Genomic DNA, 16132 nt, shown 5'->3' with positions numbered 1-16132 from the left:
TCATTATACTTCATACTGTATAGACTTGTTTAATAGCACACCGTCATCAGTGTATGTTGGATTCATGCTAATGTGTATTTTCATGACATTTTAACCTCGTAAACCCTCAACACTATGCTGGAAACGGCCATCTACAACCTCACAACACCTCGCAGTCGATTGCTTTTGACGTAGTAATGGATTTATTTAATTTAATTTAAAATTTGAGGTATTAAAAAAGGTCTTAAAAGTCCTTAATGTCACTTAAAAAGTCACTGCACAAATGTGCAGATACCCTGTATACACTTATTTTCTGTTTACAGCTCCGAGTGAGAAAACAATGTTGCACGTTAAGCAAATCATCTCGCTCCTCAAAAGGAGGAGTGTGTCTTGGAGGGAGCGTGTGATGTTCGATGTACGTGTGCCGCTCTGTCGTTTGTCACTGTGGTGCTCCATGTGCTCCCCGCCTGCCGGCAATGCATGTAGGCTCTCACTTCCCTCTCGTCTCATAACAATTCAACGCCGCTGCCTGCCACTCACGAGCACGTCTTCGCCGCCAGAGTGCTTGTCACAGCTTCTAAAACACACTCGGGAAAGGCGGCCATTGATCGTCGCATGCGAGGCGGCGAGCGCGGGAGAGAGAAAAGCTTTGTAGCGCCATCGGAAATAGCCGACCTACAAGCTCACTTGTGAGCTTGTAGGTCTGCTATTTCTGGAGCAAATAAACGTGAGAGAGAGAGAGACTGAGAGGAGAGCTAGAACAGAGAGGGAGTATTGACAGATTGAGATGCAGAAAACAGACGGATGAAGATAGAACGTAGATAGAGAGACAGTCAGAGGAACCAAATAGTATGTTTTTGTTTTATGTTCAGCGCCTCATGCATCTCTTTCATGAAGCTGTGAAACTTTTTCTTTGCTGGCGAGATGACAAATGCCGCAGCGGGCTGGGCTGGGCTGGGCTGGGCTGTGGCTGAACGGCGAAATCCAATTGAATCGATACACGACGTGAAGAGACATAATAAAGAAGAAAGGGGTGGAAAAAAGAGACACTACAAAAACAAAACCAAAAAATAAAAAATAAAATACGCTGGAATAGAGAAATGGAGAACGACAGGCAAGGGAGGACGGGAGGGGTGGGGAGAGAGAGAGAGGGAGGGAGGGAGGGAGGAAGGGAGGGAGGGAGGGAGAGAGAGGGAGGGAGAGCATTGGCAAGTATAAGATTGTTAAATATGAGATTGTTTTACAGCAGGGCAGGTATTGAGTGAAAACGTAATAAATATATAGATATTGTTTTCTGGGGGCTATTTGGCGGCTGGGGTCCAATAAGCGTCAGAAAGCAGTGGGCTAGGCTGTCGGGTGATGGGCTGTCATTGGAGGAGCCCCTTTGATGGACGACCGTGTTGGATTGGAACAGACATGTAATATATATCACACTTTTATTCTCTCTCTCTCTCTCTCTCTCTGTCTCCGTCTCTCTCTCTCTCTCTGTATTTTTTTTTTAGTTTTCTCTCCTAACCCTCATTGTGTATGTGTGAACGATGCTGTGAGAGGGCCTGGGGCAAGAAGACAGGGAGAGGAGAGAGGGGGGGGGGGGGGGGGGGAGCTGGCGCAGTGGTTCCCAGAATAGAGACCCCCAGGGGGGTCCCCACATGATTTTTGGGTGGGGTACCCAGATGATTTGCCACATTGTTTTCTCATTCAACAGTAAACAAACCGACATACAGCATAGTGTATATCTGCATGATTCTAAAGTGACAATTTAAGACCTTTTTAATACCTTAATAAATTATAACAAAAAGTCATGAACCAACTCTCAATTGGCTATTTTCACAAAATGTATTTGTGGAACCGAGTCAAACTAATTGTAATGCCTCCTACAACTCCTACAATTGAGTCACTCCTTGGTGACTTCCAAGGGTCGCTCGCGGCAGAGAGAGAGAGAGAGAGAGAGAGAGAGAGAGAGAGAGAGATAAATGTGACACGAGAGATTAACAGAGAAGGAAAAAAGGAGTCTGAAATAGAGAGAGAGAGAGAGAGAGAGAGAGAAACAGTTCAAACATCATGCACCCCCTGCAGATCTCTCTCACACACACGGCGAGAGGGTCGATATCTCCTAGCTATCGTTTTTCCCTGCTACTGGTCACGGTGGTTACAACGTGTGGTGTTGTTCATATTAGTGCATTTATTCTTTATTTAATTTTGTTCAATTAGTCCAGAAATTCAATCAACCACAAATCCCATGATTGAGTCGTTTGCAAATCAGACTGGTGTGTGTGTGTGTGTGTGTGTGTGTGTGCGAGCGAGCGTGTGTGTGTTTGAGTGTGTGTGCATGTGAGTTATGAGGACAGCAGTGCTTTGGAAATCCAATGCATTTATCATGTAAAGCCTCGGCCCATAAATCGATGGAGAACGCGAGCGGCCGCGGCCATTCATTTTCATCGCTCCTTGTCATTTATTTGGTTCTCTCTCTCTCGCCCTCTTTCTCTCTCCATTATCATTCCTCAGTATATGCCGGGGTTGCTTTTATCAGGCTTTATCAGCGTGGCTCCACTCCACTCCTCTGCTCTCATCTTTATCAGCGTGGCTCCACTCCACTCCTCTGCTCTCATCTTTATCAGCGTGGCTCCACTCCACTCCTCTGCTCTCATCTTTATCAGCGTGGCTCCACTCCACTCCTCTGCTCTCATCTTTATCAGCGTGGCTCCACTCCACTCCTCTGCTCTCATCTTTATCAGCGTGGCTCCACTCCACTCCTCTGCTCTCATCTTTATCAGCGTGGCTCCACTCCACTCCTCTGCTCTCATCTTTATCAGCGTGGCTCCACTCCACTCCTCTGCTCTCATCTTTATCAGCGTGGCTCCACTCCACTCCTCTGCTCTCATCTTTATCAGCGTGGCTCCACTCCACTCCTCTGCTCTCATCTTTATCAGCGTGGCTCCACTCCACTCCTCTGCTCTCATCTCTTTATCAGCGTGGCTCCACTCCACTCCTCTGCTCTCATCTTTATCAGCGTGGCTCCACTCCACTCCTCTGCTCTCATCTTTATCAGCGTGGCTCCACTCCACTCCTCTGCTCTCATCTTTATCAGCGTGGCTCCACTCCACTCCTCTGCTCTCATCTTTATCAGCGTGGCTCCACTCCACTCCTCTGCTCTCATCTTTATCAGCGTGGCTCCACTCCACTCCTCTGCTCTCATCTTTATCAGCGTGGCTCCACTCCACTCCTCTGCTCTCATCTCTTTATCAGCGTGGCTCCACTCCACTCCTCTGCTCTCATCTTTATCAGCGTGGCTCCACTCCACTCCTCTGCTCTCATCTTTATCAGCGTGGCTCCACTCCACTCCTCTGCTCTCATCTTTATCAGCGTGGCTCCACTCCACTCCTCTGCTCTCATCTCCAGGCTTTATCAGCGTGGCTCCACTCCACTCCTCTGCTCTCATCTTTATCAGCGTGGCTCCACTCCACTCCTCTGCTCTCATCTCCAGGCTTTATCAGCGTGGCTCCACTCCACTCCTCTGCTCTCATCTCCAGGCTTTATCAGCGTGGCTCCACTCCACTCCTCTGCTCTCATCTCGGCCTTCCATCGGTGTCTTTTATCAGGCTTTATCAGCGTGGCTCCACTCCACTCCTCTGCTCTCATCTCTTTATCAGCGTGGCTCCACTCCACTCCTCTGCTCTCATCTCCAGGCTTTATCAGCGTGGCTCCACTCCACTCCTCTGCTCTCATCTCGGCCTTCCATCGGTGTCTAACCCTAACCCTTTATCAGCGTGGCTCCACTCCACTCCTCTGCTCTCATCTCGGCCTTTTATCAGGCTTTATCAGCGTGGCTCCACTCCACTCCTCTGCTCTCATCTCGGCCTTCCATCGGTGTCTTTATCAGCGTGGCTCCACTCCACTCCTCTGCTCTCATCTTTATCAGCGTGGCTCCACTCCACTCCTCTGCTCTCATCTTTATCAGCGTGGCTCCACTCCACTCCTCTGCTCTCATCTTTATCAGCGTGGCTCCACTCCACTCCTCTGCTCTCATCTCCAGGCTTTATCAGCGTGGCTCCACTCCACTCCTCTGCTCTCATCTCCAGGCTTTATCAGCGTGGCTCCACTCCACTCCTCTGCTCTCATCTCGGCCTTTATCAGCGTGGCTCCACTCCACTCCTCTGCTCTCATCTCCAGGCTTTATCAGCGTGGCTCCACTCCACTCCTCTGCTCTCATCTCCAGGCTTTATCAGCGTGGCTCCACTCCACTCCTCTGCTCTCATCTCGGCCTTTATCAGCGTGGCTCCACTCCACTCCTCTGCTCTCATCTCCAGGCTTTATCAGCGTGGCTCCACTCCACTCCTCTGCTCTCATCTCCAGGCTTTATCAGCGTGGCTCCACTCCACTCCTCTGCTCTCATCTCGGCCTTTATCAGCGTGGCTCCACTCCACACCTCTGCTCTCATCTCCAGGCTTTATCAGCGTGGCTCCACTCCACTCCTCTGCTCTCATCTCCAGGCTTTATCAGCGTGGCTCCACTCCACTCCTCTGCTCTCATCTCGGCCTTCCATCGGTGTCTTTTATCAGGCTTTATCAGCGTGGCTCCACTCCACTCCTCTGCTCTCATCTCGGCCTTCCATCGGTGTCTTTATCAGCGTGGCTCCACTCCACTCCTCTGCTCTCATCTTTATCAGCGTGGCTCCACTCCACTCCTCTGCTCTCATCTTTATCAGCGTGGCTCCACTCCACTCCTCTGCTCTCATCTCGGCCTTCCATCGGTGTCTTTATCAGCGTGGCTCCACTCCACTCCTCTGCTCTCATCTCGGCCGCACATCGGTGTCTTTTATCAGGCTTTATCAGCGTGGCTCCACTCCACTCCTCTGCTCTCATCTCGGCCTTCCATCGGTGTCTTTTCCTCTCCGACGCGCTCGCTTTGACTTTGCCTGCCTTTCTCACCTTTAATCCTCCTCTCCTCTCCTCACCCTGCACTCTCTATCCATTTATCCCTGTCTTTTCCCACGCCTCTGCATTTCCCTCCTGCTCTGCTCCTTCCCCATCTCTCTCTCTCTCTCTCTCTCTCTCTCTCTCCCTCTCTCTCTCCCTCTCTCTCTCGGAGGTGTGAAGGTGATTTGTTGACAGCGAGGTCTAAGGGATATTGACCACAGAGCAGCATTGTTTGATGGATGGCCACTTCCTTTTGGTCAATAATGTGTGTGTTAGTGCTAGTGTGATGGTCACGCTGCTGACCGGTGTACCGTACCGTACTGTACCATACTGTACAGTGCTGCGTGTAGGACCTACGGAAGTGTTGATTTCGTCGACTATGACTGACAAAAAAAATGTTCGTCGGCCACCTTTTTTTCACTAACGAAAACTAAATGGAAACCAAATGAAAACTAAGCTATGATTAAAACTGAGACTAAATATATTGACAATTTCGTCAACAAATAAAAACTAGACTAAAATGCTAGGAAGGGACTAGTGCACAAGAGATCCAGAATACAGTAAGTCATTTTACACTTGGTTGCATGCTGAAAATAGCCGATCTACAAGCTCACAACGCGTCACTGTAAAATCAGTCATTATGACGGCATAATTTTAGTCTACTAAATCTAGACTAATGCTAAAACATTCCAGGTGACTAAAATGACACTAAAACAAAATTAAACCTGTTCAAGGGACTATGACTAAAACTAAACTCTAAATTTGCTGTCGAAATAAACACTGCTACAGAACATCTGTAATGAATGAGGCCACTGCTGACCAGCTCAACCCGTTCATAAAGTCATTTTAGAATTTTAGATACTGTACTGTATGTGGCATAGGATTTAGAACAGTGGTTCTCAGAAATAGCAGATCTACAAGCTCACCGCGCGTCACTTTGTGCCACGCTGTGAATTTGCTGGTTTGGAACAGTTTTGAACAAATGGAGAAAAAAAAAACATGTTTTGAGCTTGTAGAGCAGCAGTTTTTGTTTATTTGAATCCCGGAAAGTAACAGTTTTGGAGAAGTTTTGGACAAATGCCGGGTGTAGAAAGGCATCTTCATTTCACTGGATTTCTGTTCAAAATGAATGGTAGTCTGCAGCTCTGTGGCTGAACGCAGCAATATAGTGTGGGGGAAAGAAAAAAGAAAACAATGACCGTTATAGGCTCAATATAGTTCATCGCATGCCGGTGTCACGCAACTAAGTAGGCTATAAATTCGTCTTTTAGGACCACATTAATGTCAAATATTAATTAAGAATTTCAATTAAATAGAAATGCCTGCTATTATGCCTGCTGTTTGCCTTCTGTGGTGGTCCTCGGATTGGTTTACGAGGCCGGTTCACTCGGGGACCGCATGTTGTGGTGGTCCTCGGATTGGTTTACGAGGCCGGTTCACTCGGGGACCGCATGTAAGTCGGGAACAATATACAAGCTGGAAATTACTGCTCCAGCCAGTAATGCAATACCTGCTGTAACCATTGTCAGAGTACTTATTGTAACCGTCTCTCTGTCTGCCTCTATTATGACCACATATGGATATTATGTCTGTCCTTGTCCCTGTAATGTGCCATATGTGGAGATCCCTGATGTCATAATGCCCATACCTGTATACAATATACATGCAATGCACACATTTTGGCACATCGACGGGATCTGATAAACGGGATCTCTATATCGTCTGTCGGGTGGAAACCTCATATTGGTTACTTTCAAGGATTCAAATTCAAAAATGGCAAAATAAGATCAACAAGCTTCGTGCCGCGTTTCGAGCTTGCGAATCATCTACTTTTGTCAGGGTGGGGGGGTCCCCCAGTTCAAATAGGAATATTTTAGGGCGTCGCAGCCTGAAAAGCTTGGGAACCCTTGAGCTGGGGAACCAACCGGCAACCAGGCTGCTATATTTACTGAGCCACTTGTCCCAGGCCAGGACCAAGGACACTTGTCTTGGTCTTTGTTCGTTCATCGTGTTTCACGAACCTTTCGTTCTTTGTCCGAGTCTGAGCTCAACAACAACTCAAGTAAAGAAATAAAAATAAAATAAATAAAACAGTCACATAATTTGCCTCGTTTTGTTTTTCCTTTCGTAATGATCCGTTGATGATTTCATCGAGCGTTCGGTCACACTGGCGTCAGCAAATGGACTGTTCTCCCCTCCGCTACTCACGTCTGTACAGACCAGTGCCTTTTCAATTACTGACCACAGGACCAGCGTCACTCAATAAGACACGAGTGTGTGGTCCCGCCGCTCCGCCTCAGCGACTTGGGCACATTTGAGAGCTTTATTGACTCTTTAAAAAACAAAACAATGCTCAGGGAAAATCATTGCGATGCTGAATGCATCAATCAAGTAGGAGCCAAGTGGAGCGATGAGGGATGATGTTTGTATATAGGGATAATAGGCTAATGTTCAATGAAAATAGCAGCTTTGGTGGGAGAGTTTATTTCATAATTTGTATTCGTATTTTGCGCTCACTGAATCGAACATAGTATTTTCAAAATGTGTTATATCATTGGATTGTATGCTGTAATAGGGCTGTGATATTTTCAAGGTTTGCAATGTTTAGTGTTTTGTCCATGTATGTTGGTACTGTATGACATTTGTTTTGTCTACTGTATAGCAATGATTGTGACAGTATCTGTGTTGGGAGCCCCTTGAAATGGAGATGGTACATCTCAAGTTTGTTCTTTTTCCATAATAAAGAAACTTGAATCATCAACACGGTCCTTATATGACACGATCTAAGATTGATGGCAGGACTTCAATACTCTTGAGGATTCTTGAGGATTTTCCAAGTGGTCCCCAGCTAAATGATGGAGAGTTGGTGACCAAATGGACCTTTATAGCTCTTTAACTCTTGAGGTAAAATGAAACCAAATGAACCATTTTGTTTAATTTCAAGAGTTATATTGTTAAACGTCTGCATTGCGTAATTTACACGAAGTCTACACAATTAGAGAATTTGGAATAATTGTAATAATAATACATCTTTGCAACGATAACAAATATTCAAAGTTTTGGGTCTGAGAGGCTAAATGTCATCAAATGGTGGTCCGTGGCTAAAAGGCTGAATAAATAATGGACCTTAATATGAAAAGGGTTGAAAATCGCTGCTCTATAGACATGCACAATGCCGTCAGAGAGAGAGAGAGAGAGAGAGAGAGAGAGAGAGAGAGAGAGAGAGAGAGAGAGAGAGAGAGAGAGCTGTATCGATGGTGCAAAGTCATAAACTAAAGGATCTAAACACAGCACGCAGCAGCACACCCATAGCAAGACTTCATGGCCTACAGAGACTCTGTGCTTCAACCCGGTGTTATTGTTCTATGTGTGTGTGTGTGTGTGTGTGTGTGCGTAATCAATAAAGCGCAGAAGCTTTAACCCATTTTGACCTGAGATCAGATTCTAAAAATGTCTGTTTGAAAATGACAGTTTTCTGAAAAAGCTGTTTCTATGTCAGTGGTTCTTTGATTTTTCAAAAATAGCAGACCTACAAGCCCGTAGCGCGCCACTCGGTGGCGCGCTATGAGCTTGTAGATCTGCTATTTTTCAATAGCTAAAGCATATCATAATGCTAACACCAAAAGGGGTTCCCGCCCAAAATGGGTTAATTACAAAATGGTCTCATTAATTGTGTCGGCAAAGAATCCGCGGCAGCACTCTGCGTGTTAAAGCGAAATTGATTGAGTTAACGTGGCTGTTCTCAAGGATTCTTTCCCCTTAGTGGGCTGGTCAGTCGATGTGAAATTGCACATTGACCTTTGGCATATATGCAGAGACTGATGATGCCGACTTTCCACTGAAAGCTGCACTTTGTGTTCCTTTTCCTCTTCTGCTCTGAACTTGAAGCTGTTTTTTCCTGCACAAGTGCTGACATTTCTACCATTGAGCCAGTAGAGCCTGCCTGCTTGCTCAGGGGATAAATTGAAACTTGATTATTGTGTAAAAAAATACTTTTCGATCTGCTACTTTTGATGCTTTTGTGTGACGCTGTATGTAGTATGATCAAGTAGGGCGTTAAATTAGGACAAAATGTGGGGAGTAGGGAGATAAGTTCTGCCTGACAGAAACAACGTTTTAAAAAAAGGCAAAGAATCCCCTTAAGATGTGCATTTATAAAAAAGTGTGTCCTACGCCCAGCGATGTCACTTCCCCTTTCCACAAACATTTGGAAGGCAGTGAAGTATGTCATGCTCCTTCTCCCATAATTGTATTACAAAATGTTCAGGATACACCAGCGTAGATTAATTGATTGTCAAATATGCACATTGTTTGGAAGCTACTGTGACAAAAAACCCTGCAAACTATTCTAAAGTACAACAAACAAGACCAGTTGAGTGATGAGAGCAGTGTGTTTGTGTGTGCGTGCGTGTCAACTTTTGCAAAAGATTAATGCAAAAAAGCTATGTAAATACTAGGGGTGTAACGATATAGTAACTGTATCGAAATATCGATATGTAAACAGCAAATATCGTATCATATCATTTGGCATTGTATCGTATCGTTTTGAAATGGAGATAATCGGTATCCAATCGTTTTGCAACGTAAAAATATATTTTTTATCAATACTAAATATTGTATTTAGCAATTCTAAGAAGAAAAAAGAAGAAAATGCAAGGCTTTTGCACACCTACAGGCGACAGGTGCGTAGGAGAGGGTAAGGTGCCCGACAATGGAATTGTGTTCATAAAGATAGCCTGATGAAGGCCGCATAGGCCGAAACGCTGCTGTTTCCCCATTAAAGTTGTTTCACTGCATTTGAAGACAGTGTGCGGGTGTTCATGTCAAGGTGTGAGTTTGTCCATATGGGTTTGAAATGAATACAACGCCCATCTATTTGCCAGAGAATCGCTGTGTATATCCATAATAATAAATATTTCCCTAAAAAAACATGCACTATCCACAAGTTTCATACATATTTAATGTACTTGCTAAATAGTTACTCTATCGATTTCAAATCATTGAATCTTATCGGATTGCCATAATGAACCAATATCGTTCATGTATCATATCGTCAACCATGTATCGTATCGCTGTTGAAATGTATCGTTACGCCCCTAGTAAATACTGTTCTGTCTCAGCTATCATGGGCAGTCTGTCTATCTGGTTCATATATCCTTGAGTAGCTAAGGGGGGAGGAAGTAAATGTGTTAATGTCCCATGTTAACTCCTTGGATGCCCGTTCCCATAGGGGGCGGTAGGTGCTAAATGTGCAACATGAGCAGAGAAGAAGAGCTCTTGCTGTTAAACTGAAAGTACTCATACATGTAGAAAACCTCTACTGAGGCCCACAGAGGCCTACTAGCGAGCCGATCGTTGTTTTGTTTACCGGGAGCTCGAATTAATGTTTTATTAGGCTTTGATCATGGTACTTCATCCCATTATGAGCCATAATGTCAATAAAGACGGCGTGCGCACAATGCACATGCGTTTCTTACATGGACGCTAACGGCAGCTAGCAACGAAGCTAAACTAAGGTAAATAATATTTTTTTTAACTCTGGATTAAGGCAAATCTTTCAAATGTATGCGGATCATTTACAACATCTACAAGCTCACAATGCGGCATTTTGCTTTTCAAATAGCAACTGTAGTACTGTACGTGTTGGTCTATAAGATTGAAGTGGTTAATGTATGTTTTGTAATACAATCTACAAAGCAACTAAAGTTGTCAAATATTTGTAGTGGGGTAAAAAGTATAATATTTGCTTCTGTGATGTAGTGGAGAAGAAGTACAAAGATTTGAAAAAAGGAAACACTCCAGTACAGTGAAATTACTTGAGTAAATGTACTTGCTTACTTTTACACCACTGCCAATTTGGACAAAATGCCAACGCCTTTCCCCATCTACACCGCAGCAGCGTACTCACTGACAAAACCCTGGGTGTTTCATTTAAATATAAATGACGGTAGGATTGTGCAGACACCGTGACCTTTAGATATCAGCGCACATGCAAAGCAGCTGGCTCCCCTCCCCTCGGACAGGAGGGAACATTGAACTCTCACTCCACGTCCACCGAAATGGGACGTTTTGTCTCTAGCGCATGGCAAGCGTCCGCAGGGGACCGGAGAAAACAAAATAACCCTGTTTATTTTGTACCAGCGAGAGGGCGTCTCATTAAACACACCCAAAATGAGACCCTCTGTCCTCCCCTCGTGCGATTGGAAGGAAGTGTCTGTGCGGGCATCATTTTTAACAGGGGCGTTTGACCCCTGGCTGCCTCCCTGGGACAGAGTCCTCGCTGGGAGCAGCATGGAGCTGCCATTTTGAAGAGGAGCCGAGAGGGTCTGCTGCTTGACCTTTGACGCGTGTTCTCCGTCCGTAGGATGCTGCTTTGCGACACACAGGCCAGTGGGGTGTTGTCATTTAAGGGCGACCCGCAAGCTCACAACACGACACGGATGCAAGCTTTATAGGTCTGCTATTCTCGGCGATGGAGCATACGTTTCCCTTTAGAGAGACAGGAGGACACACATTCGGAGAGAGCGAGAGAGCGATAGATAGATAGATAGATAGATAGATTAGTAGTAGGCCTAATGGAAGATTATACCTCACGGTTTTGGGGGGGAAATGGAAGGCGGGGCTTTTCAGAGCTAAATTTGCCTCACCTGCTGGCGCCATTATTTTGAAGAATTCCCCAGCAAAAAAAGTGGTCTAGTGAAATGGCTTTTTCGTTTCACTCTAAAACAGAAAGCTGTGTGTTTCTGAACCAATCAGAACGTCACATCCCTTCAGGCTATGGGACGTAGCTCCGCTACATGCGCGACACGTGCGTTGTTTGTTTGTTGACATGTCACAGAGAGACGGGGAGCAAAGCTCGTGGCTTATTTCTAACCTACTGTATAATGTTTTCAGATATATATTTTAGCGTGAGGATTACGTTTAAAACGAGTAATACACTGTCTGGATGTCATCTTGAATGAGATTTAAAGACGGAATAGTTCCGAAATCAACATCAGCTGTGTTTGGAGGAACGCGCAGCAATGGGAATAAACCAGGTGAATGAAATCAAGATTCACGTCATCTCGCATCACGTTTTCTTTCAAAGGAAGTAATTCAAATTAGATTTTTATGGACTTTTTCCCATTGTTTTGGCATCCATTGTTACTGAATGCCCAAAATGCCCATATGATGACCACAGATATTGTCTAAGATAGTGTGAAAAACGTATTTTTCATTTCACTAGGTCTTTAATGAGTCAAGTATGTGTGTGTGTGTGTGTGTGTGTGTGTGTGTGTGCGGCACTGTGCAGGTGCAGAGGTGTTGCTTACCCTCTCCTCCAGTCTAGCCACCTGCTCTCTGAAGAATGCATCCTGTTTCTTCAGCTCTGCATCTCTGGACTCCAGCTGTCTGGCCTGCACGGACACACACACACGCACACACACACACACACACACACACGCACACACACACACACACACACACACACACAAGAGGGAGGAGAAATACTATTACTTATAGGCTCAGTGGTGCATAGCCATAGCTGGGACAACAGTCTTGCTCATACACACGCGCTACACGCACACCCTAGACGGGAGACGCAAATGTCAGAGATAGATGATAACATACAAACTACTATATTATATTAAGTACCAGGGTACATGGGAAATGAGAAATGGATGAGATGAGATGAATACAGAAGGAAAATAATATCTCTAACGTGTCTGCCAGCTTCCAGGTGTTTAGTTCAACAGAATAATAACCGAGGCGGAAAAGCTTCTCCTGGATGTGGTGGATGAGGTCTTTGGACCCTGTGAGCAGAGGGCGAGGAACAGTCCATTGTTGGGGTGAGAGGCGTCCCTGTGAGCAGAGGGCGAGGAACAGTCCATTGTTGGGGTGAGAGGCGTCCCTGTGAGCAGAGGGCGAGGAACAGTCCATTGTTGGGGTGAGAGGCGTCCCTGTGAGCAGAGGGCGAGGAACAGTCCATTGTTGGGGTGAGAGGCGTCCCTGTGAGCAGAGGGCGAGGAACAGTCCATTGTTGGGGTGAGAGGCGTCCCTGTGAGCAGAGGGCGAGGAACAGTCCATTGTTGGGGTGAGAGGCGTCCCTGTGAGCAGAGGGCGAGGAACAGTCCATTGTTGGGGTGAGAGGCGTCCCTGTGAGCAGAGGGCGAGGAACAGTCCATTGTTGGGGTGAGAGGCGTCCTTGATGATACGAAGGGCCTCAGACTGACCGCGTTGTTGGTAGATGGACTAGATTGATGGTAGACACTTTGTGTGTGTTCCCTACACAAACTCAAATCGATATGTGGCTGAAGGGACAGCATCGGCTGTGAAGCTGATAGCAGTCAGTTTGACCTTGGTCAACCGGCTCGGTGGCCTCACGTTTAGAGTGTCCGCCATGAGATTGCGAGGTTGGGGGTTCGATCCCCAAGTCGGGTCATAGCAGACTATAAAAACAGGAGCCAGTGCCTCCCTGTTTGACACTAAGCATCAAGGGTCATGTCCAGGGGGTGTACCTGTACATCAAGTCACATACTTTCCGCTGTGACCTTCACTTTGACTGTCCTTGACATAATAAATCACAATGTTGATTCTTGCCATTATTTACAGTTTTCCATTGATTTAGACACTACACTCACGACACTACCGTAAAGCACCGTTGCCTGTTGCTAGGCAATGCTCGGCTCTGTGTATTTTGACCTCACCAAGATGGCCGCCCGCCCCATGATCTTTAGAGGCGTTTTTCTCTTAATTTCTCAGATTGATCAGAGCGTGGATGTTTAGGGCTCAATACTAAATCTCAAGTTTTCAATATGAATGGTTCTGAAGGAAGATAAGAGTTTAATTAGCCGATTAGCTATAGCCGATTTTGCCATTTGCACTCTGGGAAGTGTGAAGTTGAAGGATTTCAAAGTAAAAGCACCGTGTTTTCTGCGGCAGTGTGAGAACGTGGCGGAGGTTTTTGGTGTCAATCAATGTGTAGACGGGACCTAATTTCAGAGCCACTGGGGGCCATTTGCTTATGCTTCTCACTGAAACGTCATCCTGTCACGACACACGTTTTTCCATTTCTTGACAGAGTGTGAACATGTAGAAAAACAAAGGATCAAGAGAGTGGGCAGGAATGATAAGTAGGAACCAAAGTATCATGGTGTGTGTGTGCGTGCGTGTACACGCAAGTGCCTGCATGTTGTCGCCGCGCCGTGTCATGCAACATTTACTCCGGGGAAACTTTTCCTGTCAGGTGAAAAGAATATATAATATATATTTTCTTGGACCCAAGAAGAGCTGCCAGGCACAGAAGAGACTGTTAAGAAGAGCTGCCAGGCACAGAAGAGACTGTTAAGAAGATAAAAGTGGATTGATTTCGTCGGCGGGAGGAAGGGGCGTTTGAGAATATTTAAAAACCACACTTTGCATTGGGTGAACTTAAGGAAACTGCATAGTCTTCCTCTCTTTTGAAACCCTATTTCTTTGCCATTGTCATCCTCATCTATAATTCCACAGAAGTATAACCTGCCAAATAGCTGGGAGATCGAGGGCTCTTTCAAGAAATATGAGAGCTACGAACAAAACTAGTGGAATGGGGGAAAAAAACTGAAGCGTGTCAAAGAAAATGCCATGAAAAAAAATAGATATATATATGAATTCTAGTAACTGAGCATGCATATCTTCATAAGTCGGGCGGAAACCTATTATGTCCGAAACTATTATTACCTTTAAGGATTTAAATTCAAAATTAGCAAAAGTAACAGATCTACAAGCTTGTGGATCTGCTGCTTTTGATAATGTGTGATGCTGTAGAATGATGTACAGTAGGGGCGTTCATTTATGGGAAAAAAGCATAAATTTAGAAAATGGAAATAAGGTTTCTGTCCGCCAATAACGCTATAAAGAAAGAGAGAATCCGGCACCGATTCATGCTTTGTAGCACGACGGTGTCACTCAACCCAAACATAAGCTGACCTACAAGCTCTCGGTGTGTTGCGGACACGACACCATTAAGAGCTTGGAGATCTGCTATTTCCGGGCCATGCGACGCCGTAGTGCGTACGGAGCATGAATTAGGAGTCGAGGACCCCGGCTTACCTTGCGTCCAATCTCCTGAATAATGGAAGCATTGAAAGAGAATCAGAGAGAGAGAGAGAGAGATGAGAATAAAGAAAGACGGGCTGATCCATCCATGAACTTCTTGGAAATGACATTTGGAGTTTTATTTTAGGGGTGACTGTCTGTGACATAGTTCTGCTCTGATAACCAGACGTTCAGTATATCTGCATCAGACACTCTCTTCTCATAAGTACATGTGCATACGCAACAAGCACGCACGCACGCACGCACGCACGCACGCACGCACGCACCTGCACTTGTATGTACAGTATGTACAGGAAACAGAATTCCGTAGTGTCCTAATGTCTTGCATGTCGTGTGCATGTGCAATTAAACAAATGTACTGTATGTGCACGCACGCACACACACACACACACACACACGCACGCACACACACGCACGCACAGTCGCACACAGTCACACACATGTGTGTCATCTGTCAGGTTTCTATCAGGACTCTAAAAATGGAGATAAGAGATTTCTGCCCGACTGCGACGATATGCATTCTATAAGCAGCGTCGTGTCCAACACTGCAGCAGCAGCAGCAGCAGCCATGCAGATATAGAGAACCTATTTAATCACTACAGGAGGCCTGGAGACTGGAGTGGAGGGGGAGCAAATATACAGCTTATGAAAAATCACATTTTCCCTATTCAATCACCAGCACACTGATAACCATCTGTGTTTGGTGACTCAGCACAGAGTGTGTGTGTGAGTGAGAGAGAGAAGGGGGGGGCGGGGGAGGTGATGAAGAGTAGCATTGCTACGGAGAGGCCAGATGAGTGGACAACTTTCAAAGTCAAGGGAGTGTGTTATACTGGCATACACATGCACGTCGTGATGTGCATACGCACGCACAACACAAAAACGTCCACACACCACTAAGACACGCACGCAGACGCACGCACACGCACACCACTAAGACATGCACCCAGGCACACACACACACACACACAACTAAGGCACGCACCCAGACGCACGCACACCACTAAGGCATGCACCCAGACGCACATGCACGCACACACACACACACACACACCACTAAGACATGCACCCAGGTGCACGCACACACGCACACACACCACTAAGACATCCACCCATGAGGCACACAGGCACAGCACTTTGTCACCCCAGGCTCCTACGCAGCA

General features: G+C 45.9%; 1 protein-coding gene across 9 annotated transcripts in view; it reads right to left on the bottom strand.

Annotated features, from left to right (window-relative positions):
* The window catches only part of chchd3a (coiled-coil-helix-coiled-coil-helix domain containing 3a), a 137394-nt gene that overhangs the window by 43978 nt on the left and 77284 nt on the right, over window positions 1-16132 (bottom strand). For all 9 annotated transcript variants that reach the window (XR_013788958.1, XM_079493990.1, XM_079493991.1 and 6 more), the window contains one exon: window positions 12206-12289. Coding sequence is in view for 8 of the 9 variants with exons in the window: in XM_079493990.1 (XP_079350116.1) it covers window positions 12206-12289 (84 nt within the window). In the remaining variant the exon portion in view is untranslated. The remainder of the gene's footprint in view (window positions 1-12205; window positions 12290-16132) is intronic.

This window comes from Electrona antarctica (genome assembly GCF_951216825.1).
Source record: "Electrona antarctica genome assembly, chromosome: 23".
In the NCBI taxonomy this organism is placed as follows: domain Eukaryota; kingdom Metazoa; phylum Chordata; class Actinopteri; order Myctophiformes; family Myctophidae; genus Electrona; species Electrona antarctica.
Note: the sequence above shows the minus strand (reverse complement) of the source record. Positions and strands in the feature narration are given on the sequence as shown.